The sequence below is a fragment of the Elaeis guineensis genome, chromosome 7 (genome assembly GCF_000442705.2).
Source record: "Elaeis guineensis isolate ETL-2024a chromosome 7, EG11, whole genome shotgun sequence".
Classification (NCBI taxonomy): Eukaryota; Viridiplantae; Streptophyta; class Magnoliopsida; order Arecales; family Arecaceae; genus Elaeis; species Elaeis guineensis.
In genome coordinates, this window is record NC_025999.2 from 77,865,339 (window position 1) to 77,876,934 (window position 11,596).

General features: G+C 35.5%; 1 protein-coding gene across 1 annotated transcript; it reads left to right on the plus strand.

Moving 5' to 3' along the window:
• The first annotated feature begins 445 nt into the window (after window positions 1-445).
• Window positions 446-9,919, plus strand: LOC105048948 (small ubiquitin-related modifier 2). The gene is made up of 3 exons (XM_010928455.4): window positions 446-659; window positions 9,264-9,413; window positions 9,514-9,919. The coding sequence occupies exons 1-3, from the start codon at window positions 582-584 to the stop codon at window positions 9,574-9,576; spliced, it is 291 nt and encodes a 96-aa protein (XP_010926757.4). The 5' UTR covers window positions 446-581; the 3' UTR covers window positions 9,577-9,919.
• The last annotated feature ends 1,677 nt before the right edge of the window (window positions 9,920-11,596 follow it).

Below are 11,596 nucleotides of genomic sequence, written 5' to 3' on the forward strand. Positions count from 1 at the left end.
GTGCATGTCACCTAAAATTCACGTGAAAGAAGGCGGAGCGGGGAATCTACCTCGAGGAAACCGTCCATTGACCTTTTCCGCATGACCCAAATCCATACGGCGTCTTCCATCCGTACCGTTTACAAACGCTCGCATAAACGTCGATGTGCGAACAAAAGATCGGACATCCATTCGCACCGCTTATCAGGCATCAGCATGATGCTTTGAGAGGAACGGCAGCCGTTGTCCCGCATAAGAATGTTCTATGCGTACGAGAACAAGGGTCGGGTCTGTCCCAATGACCTCATCTTTTCGCTTTACCCGAGCGAATCCGCGCCGTCCATCCGCACGAGAATCCGCCCATCGCTTTCAGCCCCCAAATTCCCACTGGCGGACTCGAAAATATAATTAAATATGACTCTGAAACGAACCCTTTAAAATGGGCGACCACAGGAAGTTTCTTTCGAATCGCTCCCTCCTCCTCCCACCCTTTCTCTTTCTGAGTCTCAGGTTTTTGTTTATTTTGTTTTATTTTTTTCGTTGGGCGAAACCCTAGTTCAGGAGGAGCTAAGGGTTCCGATCGAGATCGAGAGAAGGAATCGATGTCGGGAGCCGGTCAAGAGGAGGACAAGAAGCCGGCGGATCAGTCCGCTCACATCAATCTCAAGGTCAAGGGACAGGTCGGGATATTCTTCTCTTGCTGCGATCATCAAACTCTGGGTTTTTTTGCATTATTTTTTGAAGTTAATCGACTTGCTTGGGATTTTGTTCTTCGTTCGTTTGCAAATTTTTTATCGGATGTTTTTGATTTGTCATCGGTGTGATTGCTTGCGACCAGATCTAAGTTACGAGATTGAGGGGAGATTTTCTGTTTGATTTTTTCGTCTTCTGTGTGAAATTGGTGTGATATGACCCGGTTGATCGAATTTAGGGTTTCTGATTTTTAAGTTAGATATTGATAGTTTTGGAGTTAAATCATGTTGCGGGATCTATTTTGCAATCCATTGTTTGAGGGAAACTTGATTCTTAATTTGTTGCCAATTTTATCGGTGACAAAATACGAATGAGTTGCTGATATAAATGTGTTCACTTCTAGAGAAGTTAATGGGCTAGGGTGTCTAGAATTCGGTGATCTGGACTGGTTTTAAGTCTGACATAATTGCAAAGATAAGGTTTTGATCGATTTCTTAAGAACTGGACTGTTGTGCTTTCCTTGTGATGCTTATCCTTGTCGCATGTTGCTGATACTTCACTTTTTTTTACGCGTCCTGGTTTGCTCTTTTTCTAACTAGTCTTCGAACTATCGTGGTGGAGACTGTCTGGTTGCTTAGTGAGGTAATCACAAAACTTCACCTTTCTTTTGTCTTTATTGGTCATTCTGCCATCTGTTTGCTCACGTTAGGATTTTGGTTGTTGAGCATCTTTCATAGCTTAGATTGAGGAGTTGATGTCATATAGAAATTGCTAGTCCAAGACCATCTCATTGAACTATTGTTCCCTGTAAACAAAAGTTAATTTTCATGAGATTACGATGCAAAGCCAGATTCTTACCATTAGTGGCTTCTATCTGATCTTTATTTTTCAGAAAGATAGGTAATACGGGTACATCCAGCTGGATCATCACTAACCAATCCTTCATTTCTATATGCAAATTGACTGCGGTTTTTTTATTGGTGATTCTCCTGGTACAAGATTTGGCCTCTCTTTTGGTTGATCTTGATTGGATTTATTTGTTTTTCTGGGATTCTGATATTTTCCCGTCATTGTCCCTTATTTTTTCAGAGTCATAAATAGAATCGATTCTATTACGGAGTGTTTATTCCCTGCTTTTGTGTTTGCATCTTATTTCAGCATCAGCAGCACAACCAACCTGAGTTCTGTTTTAAGTTCATTAGTGATAAGCTTTGCGCTTGCCTTATTTTTCTTTCATTTTTTTTTTAACCTAGTTTTGTTGTTGGCTGCTATTAGATGTATTTATACCTCTAAGCCCACAATGAGTAGAGTTATTCCTTATTGCAAAATGCCTGTTCTGATATATGGTGCAAATGGCTTTATGCATGCCATGAGTAAGAGTGCATTTATGGCTTTGTTAAAGCTGTTACTTTATTTTCATTCTTAAAGTTGCCTTATATGTATTATTTTGTTTATCTTTTAAATTTTAACTGTAGAATTGATTTTGATTTCAGGATAATCTATAAATGCTAAGTTAAAGTTCAATGGTTGATTTTACAGTTTCAGGAGATATTGCTATTAGAAGCTTTATGGGATTTGTGTTGATTTCTTTGAGAGATTCTCTAGAAAACCTTGTAGCCTTTTGTCCATGATGTATATGAGAAGTAAATATTAGAGTGCATGAGATGTTTGATTATTGTTTCACTGTGTATCTGCCGTTTGGCACGGTCTTCAGTCCTGTAGGTTAGTTTGGAGGTTCCAATCAATGATCGATCGGTAAGGGAACCTTGAGGCCCGAGTACATTTCACAATGAATTGTTAGGATATGTTTGCGACTCAGTCTAGAGTATATAATAACAGGTGGACAAGGTGGACCAAAGAATCAAAAAGTGCATGACAAACTTGAGTAGTGACTACAGAACTGAAACAGAGAAAAGAAATGGATGATTATTGGCTATTGATTGGTGTTCCAAGGTCAGGCTGAGTGGTTAAAGATTTAGATATATATCGCTTGTGCCACATTTTTGGTATCACTGATAAGTGTAGTTTGTTATGTGAATGGGTTTTGCACCATTATTTTTAGCAATTTTGATATTGGTTGTAAGTAAGGATGGAGCATTCGATTTCATGCTAAGAACCAGTGAACCATCCTAAATAAATTAATACTGTTTTGTGTAAATGTGCTGCTGTCCTGATTATGGAAAGAAAAATCATTTGGGTAAATTTGATGCGAAGGGTACCTTGCTAGTATTGGCTTTGCTACTTTATTGAACCATGAAACTCAAGGGGATGGATCATCTTTCTAAAAAGGAATGTAATTATGGTGGAATTATAGGTCAAAGATTAAACATACCAAGGTTGTGGAGAAATAAGTTATCTAGGATGTGGAATGGCTTGATAAAGGATTTGTTAATTGTGTAGATGTCTTGTTGATGCATGGCTTGATTTCAAAAGAAAAAGAATGTTAAAAAACAGTGGTTTAGCCCACACTCTAGGCAGCCATATGTGGTCTAGTATTTGTGGAAGCAACCTGGTGACAATATTGCATTAGGGATGGGCTGCATGATGAGCCAGCAGGCAGTGGCATAGTTTGCTAAGTGGCTCACATCTGCATCTTGGTGCATATCAAATGTGATGACAATGTCTTGTAACCCTTGTTGTTTGATAAGTTCAAGATCATTTGATGAATCATATATTTATTTTTTCATTGGCATACCTGAAAGTTGAGCGCAGTTCGTAGGAAAATATTGATATTCTAAGTTAACATCTCATGCATATGGAGGTAGGCTCTTAGTAAGAATGAATATCTGTACTTAGATTTTCTTTCTTTCTGTAATTTTTTATTCTTTTTCTTGATTTTCACTTTTTACCTGTTTTTATGAACTTTATGATTTTTCAAATATTCTTAAAGTGTAATCACATGGGTGCCTGCATATGCACGTGCATATTGGACATATGCTATGTGGTAGTTTGATAGCCAGATACCATGGCTGCTTTTTAGAACCTTGTTTAAGGGCCAGGTAGCAAAGAAGCCACACTACCAAGGTTGCAAAGAAGCTTATCAACTAACTTGCAAGTTGGGCTTTTGATTTTCTCAAATCACAGAAATAGAAAAGCAATGGTTGTATGTGATTTACTTGCAGGTGGTTGGGCATTGGACTGATTCTGTCAATTTGTGCCTTGTTGCCAATGGGTGTTCTCTAGCATTAAGAGAAACTGGATTTGTGTATATACTTTTCAGTCCAAGATCCTCTTTTTACCCTGATTGCTTTTAACCTAGACTTCCACCTTTTTCATTCAGGATTTTAAGTGGTGTTGAAGATGTTGTTCTAAAAGTCGGTGCTGCACATTGTCGTTAGGTATTTAAAAATTAATGTTGGAGATTGGTTTTGGTTAGGTGTCATGCTGAAGTGTTGGTCTACTTGCCAGTTGCAAATAATTTGAGTTTAATATTGCAAAATCTATTCCTTGTATCCTTATTGAACTTGTGATTTGGTTAAGATGTATCAATTATATCAATATGTGGTCGACAACTATATAACTGATTATTGCAATTCTCCATGTAGTTTCTGGAACTATAGTTGAACCAGAAATGTTGCCGTGCACATGTTTTTTGTTTGTAAACTTTAGTTGTTGTTGGGATGGTGGAATATAACCTGATTACTTCAGATTGAGGTTCAAATATGTATGCAGGCTTTTTTCACGCATGAGATCTATCTAATTAATAATAGTAACCATTTGGTTTTTGCATATTAGAATTTCATGTATCATGAGGTTGACCTTGATTTAACTGTCTCAGTTTTACTATATAAACGGAAGTAAAATCATTTGATGTATTCTTATATGAGGAAGTTGTCAAATATTGTTGATGCTTGGTTCATTTCTTGTATAGGTGATGTCTATATCAATGTTTTTACTTCAATATCATTTGTTTAGTGTAATGTGTTGTTAGTTGATGCTATCATATGAATACTTAGACAATGTTGAACACTTGTTTGTGACCTGTTTATCAGCAATGAATATGCTTTGGTAGTATGAGCATATGATCAAATGGAAAGCTCTCTTCATAATGGGTTAGATGCAGCCTGCCGGTATTGGTCCTCACTGAAATATGTTATGAAGTTTGCACGGCATTTTTTTTTGGCACCATAAGGCAACTAAAATTAAAATTTGTTTATGAAAATGGTGATCTCTAGCATGTATTAACATGTTAATTGTTTATCTTCTACTTTTGGTGGTCTGAGTGGCAGAGATGCATCCACCAACATCTTAGTCCTTTGTTCCATACATGGCATATCTATGCAGACATTTGTTTCCCATGCTCATGGATGTGCATTATAGTAGGTTCTTCATCTGGCCCTTCTGCGCTTTTTTTTTTGGGGGGGGGTTTTGTTTTGTATTTCTTTATTATTTATTTAGGCCAGGTGCTTGTAGATAATTTTCCTAGCTTGTTGTTATACATGGGGTTTACTTAATAGCAGGTGTCTGTAGAGTTCATTGTATATGTGATGGTATGCATGCTTATTAGGTGTGCCTCACTATGTAATTACTTTTAAAGAAAAGGTGCAGGTAGAACATTGTGGGAGTGCAGGGTGATTTAAGATTTGACAGAACCCTTGGGTGTTTAGAGTTTGATTCTTTTCTTGATGCATTCATTTTTTTGATGATGAGTTTGTCATGCACTGAGTTTTCACTCATAAAAGGTGCTTTTTTTTTTTTTTTTCTTTTCTCAGCTTAGGCAGTTGATGAAGTGGTTTTCTTTTACTATTATTAAAAAGAGGTGTACCTTTTCCCTTTATTTTTTGATGAAAGACAAATGGGTACCTGAGGACTTGGTCGTGTTTGTTTGATAGTTTAAAACTGTAGAATATCTGATCTGTTGATGATTATGTAATAGAGGATCAACAGTCTTCCAGAGTAGTGATTGAGTAGAAAATAGATAATATAGCTAAAGGAATTTTCACTATTTTATTAATAATTAGATGTCATAATGCCTTTTGGAAGCTACATATAACCTTTGATTGAGTCTAATGCAATCATATTGACCTTGAGATCATGTATAGACAATGTTTAATGTTCCTTTCCCTACTGGAACTTGACATTTTTTGTGTAGGTGGTTTACATAAGTATGGTTTCTAATCATTTTTTTTTTAAATCTTTGAAAGTAAAATAGTCTCTAATCTAATTAAAATTAGAGTTGATCATGGGCCAGGCCTCGGGCCTATATTCATTTTTAGTGAGGCCTATTTAAAATTTGATATTCTTTGTGTCCGAGGTTAGCCCATGATCAGCTCATATTTAAAACTGAAGATTCTTTATACAAGATGTTGTACTGTGAATTTCTGTGTGTCGTGCCCTGACCTGATTGTGCAAGCTAGGCTTGTGGCTAATGGCCACACATTTGTAGGGTTTTACCCCTTCGGGACATGCAAGGCTTGCTTTTTTATATATATTTATCATGTCAAAAATTTAGGCAGTGGTACGACAATAATAACACTACATTAACAACATAATTCAAAATATTCTAGCAATCTCTTGAAATAAAGAAAACCTTACAAATGTCTTATCAGCCCATTTATTTCAGCAAGATACATAATAAATTAACTGAACCATAAGTTTCTCTCTGCTCAACCCATGGATCGCATTCAAATACTTGTCAACATCTGGAAAAAAAAAATGCCAACAAAGATGAGTGAGCTAAAGCTCGGTAAGCCACCTTTTACTTGTAGTTGGATCAAGCATATTATATATAAGATTTTTTTTTTTTTGGGCCCGGGGGTGGGGGGGTATAAAAGCTTTGAACTATGAATAATGCACCTTGTTAGCAAGGCTGCAAATGGGTTGGGTTGACTCGTGATTCGACCAATTTAGATCCAATCTGACCCTTTTTAAAGGACCCACGAGGCCTGGTTGGATTCTAAAATTGGATTCGTTTCATTTTTCGGGTTGGGTCTGGGTTTACTAAATTTGGATTCAACTCCATCCGGCTCGAATTTAGTATTGTAGAGCCAATAGAGTGGGATTAGAATTCTAAATGCTCTTGTAGCATTGGTATTTGTTATACAGTTTTGCTCAATTTGAGTATGAGATTCTGAAAAATTGTATTTATACTTAGATTGTTGGTCTCTACCAACTGATGGTATATATTGTGTTTATCTTGTACATGCTATCAAGGCGAAGGCCATCAATCTATTTGTTTGTTATGATTTGTTTACTTTAATTACAAACACTGTACCAAAAGTAGAAAGAATATTTCAGTTATCAAGAAAAGATAGAGATGTTGCAGAAAGCTGAAAATGATTTTGTTGGTTTCTGTATTCATTTTTTTCTCTTTAGATAGCTCTATTTTAATTAGTTCTTGATAGCAATGTATCAAAGTCATTATAACATTTGATGGCATTTGTTTATTTGTGGAATTTTGTACTAAATTTTCTTAAATAATGATTGAGCTCTAGTAGTTAAAAATTATGGATTGCTTATAAATTAATAGCCAAGGCAAAGTAATATTTATTTTTTTTTGTTATAACTTGTATCATATGAATCGGGCTGGAATTGGATCCGAATTTTTTAGGTTGGAACCGGGTTATATATGGATTTGATCTGACCTAAATAATCCAATGGGGCAAAATTTTTGACCATGGACCCGACCCATCAAATCTTATCTTCTATTGGGTTGGATTTGTGTCTAACATTAGGATTTGATCAAGAAATCGGGTCGGATCGGACTCACTCATGATCCGGTCTGACTTGACCCATTTGCCCCCCCTACTTGTTAGCATGGAATAAATTTTTTATAAAAATATGCATATCAATATAATTTTCAAAATATTGAAAGCATCCAATCAAGGAATAGATTTCCAATAAAAAGATAAAATCCATTTAGTCTACATGACTATGACCATGTTCATCTCTTTGACAAGAACTAAAAGAGACAAGCTAGCTCCTGAACATTAAACATGCCTTTAATCAACATGTGCTAGCAATTAGCCATGATTGGTTAGGCCCAAAAAGAGATTAGCTCCGAGTTACTCAGAAAACATGCCCACCATAGTATGTGCTAGCAACTCGCTCCACCTAGCTAGGCTTGAAAGGAAACTAGCTTTAGAATCATCATATGGCCAATGCTTAGCTTTGTTGGTTAGGCCTGAATCATAGACTTGAGAGTAATCCTTACAATGTGTATAGCTAAGCCAAAAATCATGGTTTTTGCAAACAATAATTGATCAACCATTTCATATAATATAATCATGTCAAAACAAACCAGTACGAATTTTGATGCACTATAATTTAGTGTTATTCTTGAGTAAGGCATTTTATCCTCAATCCATAATTTTATTAACATTAATTTTCATGTAGAGAATCTACAGTAATTATTTTGAACATGAATATAATTATGTATAAATGATTTTTACGATTTTTGTTTCCAGAGGTATGTATAAAGCTACCAAATATTTTCACAATTCTTCTAAGAAAATATGAGTAACCAATTCATAATTTATTTATACACATCATATTTTTACATAAATCATGAGTTATGCATAATAAGATCTTAGATGTAAAGGTACTTACAGTTCAACTCATGAATACAGCAATCTTGCGAACCGGACCATGCACAAACTAGGTAGTGACAAATCAATGACTGGGTTTACTCTAAAGCAATTCAGTTATCATTTTAAAATTTACTTCTAGGGTTGTGACCCTAGATCTGGTGACTACCATCCAACATTTGGGTGCATGTCCCTCAAAGCCAACCAAGCCCCACATTATTGTCTGTCCCCTGACCCAAATATATTGGGGCTTGCAGACACCGTAGCTGTGGGGTCACGTTAGCCGGTTGTCTTGTTGGCAAGGCTTGCCATGGATGCCGGTTTCAAAAGTGTCAGCCAAAGGACCTGTTACAAGGAAGGTTTTGAGCTCAGCTCAACATGACATGGGTGTTCGTCTTGAAATAGAGCTGCCATTGCTGGGCTTGGGATCGGTTGCTGACACCATGCAATGGGGATCTAGCGAACATGTTGGCTTCACGAGCACCCAGGGGAAGGAGGGAAATTGGATGGGTTTTTTTTTGTGTTTGGGGTGGGGGTGGGGGGTTGGGGTTGTGTGGTTGACGCCTTAGTTCTTGAAATGTGGGCAGAGGGTAAGGGTGTTTCCTCCTGAGATTCCAGCAACAAGAAGGGGAGTGGACCCTAATCGAGGTTGGGGTGGGATATTGCTTGAGCAGTTAGAAGCCATCTTTATCTAGAAATTAGTTTGCTGGATATGTTTTCCCCCCTTTTTAATTTTGCCAATTGACTTTTTGAAGGCTGAGATAGGAAAAAACAGCATGTAGTTATGGTGGATTTTTTGGAAAAAAATTTAAAACCATTTACATGTTACTTTTGACAGATATTTTGGATGAAAGCATGGCTTACTCAGTAATACTAAAATATTTCAAGTAATAACATATGTTCACATCGTTTTAAGCCTCAAACATTTTATTTCATGGCACATTCTTTGCTTATGGTTGTTTTTTTTTTTTTTGTTTTTTTTGTTTTTTTTTGTCGCTCTATGTTTATCACCTCTTTTTGCTTTTTTTTGTCGCTTTATGTTTATCACCTCTTTTTGCTCGACAGGATGGAAATGAGGTGTTTTTCAGGATCAAGCGCAGCACTCAGCTACGGAAACTCATGAATGCCTACTGTGACCGCCAGTCGGTTGATTTCAATTCCATTGCCTTCTTGTTTGATGGCCGGAGGCTTCGTGGGGAGCAGACCCCTGATGAAGTAATTGAACCATCTTCTTTATGTGGAATGCTGATCATGCTTTCAGTTGTGTTTTTCTATTAATTTTTTTCTAAAGCTTTTGCTTTGATTCCTTTCTCAGCTTGAGATGGAAGATGGGGATGAGATTGATGCTATGCTGCACCAAACTGGGGGTGGTCTGTGACGTGCACAGAAATCATTCTGGTTCTATTTTTGTGTAGAACTTACAATCGTGTATAGGTGAAGGAGTAGCATCTAGTGGGCTTCATATGACAGTAGTTGTGAACAGCATCAGTATCTGAAATAGATGTTTGGAGGCTTTTATTTGGAGCTGTGGAATCATTGTGTTATCTTGCTGTCATGGGAATGCTATCATCTATTAGTACTATCTTGTTTGCTTGAAGGGGTCCAGATGTCTGGCAGAATAGTGAGTTGTCTTTTTTAAGACGTCATCTTTAGGTTGGCTATGCCTGATATGAATTTGTTTGCCCCCACTATTGCGAAAAAATGTTGCTTGACTTCTGGTAGGCTTTGTGTTGACCATTCTATTCTTGGATTTTTTTTTTAATAAAATATTTTTAAGATATTGTGGTTCATAAATTATTTTTGAAACTATTGTTGAGAGGGTGCATTGGATAAATTCATGGATTCAATTCACGAATTTTAAGCTCAAGCAGATAAATTTGTAGGTTGAATTTATGATTTTGAGTTTACATGGATTGTTTGTACGAATTTGATATTTGAATTCATAAATTGGAGTCATGAATTAATTTAAATAAATTTATGAGTTTAACGTATGAATTCAAAAAATTGTTGATTCAATTGTTGAACTCGTGAGTGAGTTTAGCTCATATGGAATCATTAATGAATATAAAATTTGAATCGAAAATATGTGAGTTGAACTCATGCATTATTGAATTTATAAATTAAATTTATAATTTTTATTAGAAATTTTTTATTATTGGCATCGTTGTAAAAATTTATGGGTTGAATTTAGAAATTTGACTCATGATTTTATCCTCTTTAAATCCACCTCAAGTCCTTCCTATTTTTCATTGAGATTTTTTTAAATTTTTTTTGTATTGATGTATTTAATTCATAAATTCTGATTCTTCAATCCATTATGGTTAAAAAAAAAAAAGATAGAGTTTTGTCAAAAGTAAAGAGGATTTGAATAGAAAAAAAAAAATAAAGAGATATTTTTTTTAAATAGTGAGTATATTAAAAAATTTTAATCAAATATTTTAAAAAAAAAATTATAGAAGGTAGAATAGTCGATATAAATAATTTGAGTGATTTTTGTATTAGATTTTTATTTGAAAGGATGGGTTGGCTATCTATGATTATGCTCAATAAGTCAACGTATCTTATTTTGGTTTATCATTTTTATAGTAATTTTAGTTTTAATAGTAAATTTTATTCTATTTTATCGTATGTTAAAGGACAAGTGATCGAATTTGACTGTAAAGTTTTAAATTAAATTTTGAATATTTCATCAGATGGTGATAGGTTTTTCAGTAGTAGTACTGCTTGGAATCATCTAGTGTTAGGCTATGCTTCCTATGTTAGAACTGTTTTTGAGGACAATATAAGTGCGATCGTTAAATCTGAAGCAAATTTATTACCATTTGAAACTAGGTTAATCCATCATATTTTTACGTTTAATTTTCTGTCCAGATAAGGTCATAGAGAATATGTATCATATTTAGATGTTTATATCATCAGAATAGTTTTTTCAGGTGATGGGGTTAATTTGTCCTATTTATTGATGTTTTATATGAAGGAATGTTTTCAAAATTCAAAACTCATCTTGCTATATTGAGTTGTTCTGACTGTTATATTTGAGGCACTTGATGTCCATATCACGGTTGATGATGAAGTTATTAAGATTAAATGTCGTGACATTTACAATTATGCATCTCCGAGATGTATAAGATATATATTTTATGATGGGGTATAGATGGATACGTCTACAGTAGATGAACAAGAATATATTGGTGGAGGTAGTTAGCCTACCGACAGAAAGCAGCCTACACATGTTACACAGTTCAATCAGCAGTCATCCGATCAGCATGCATTGTTTGCTCGCATAGATGCATTGGAGATATCTGTTAGTGGGAGATCTGCATATTTAGATGCCTGGCTGAATGGAGAATTTGCACAGATGAGTGCCCGACTGGACGAGGGATTTAGACGATTTGATC

Coding starts and splice junctions, on each gene's coding strand:
- LOC105048948 (XM_010928455.4), top strand. CDS start 582: ATGTCGGGAGCCGGTCAAGAGGAGGACAAGAAGCCGGCGGATCAGTCC. Junction 660..9,263: donor ATCTCAAGGTCAAGGGACAG/GTCGGGATATTC, acceptor TTTGCTCGACAG/GATGGAAATGAGGTGTTTTT. Junction 9,414..9,513: donor GGGAGCAGACCCCTGATGAA/GTAATTGAACCA, acceptor TTCCTTTCTCAG/CTTGAGATGGAAGATGGGGA.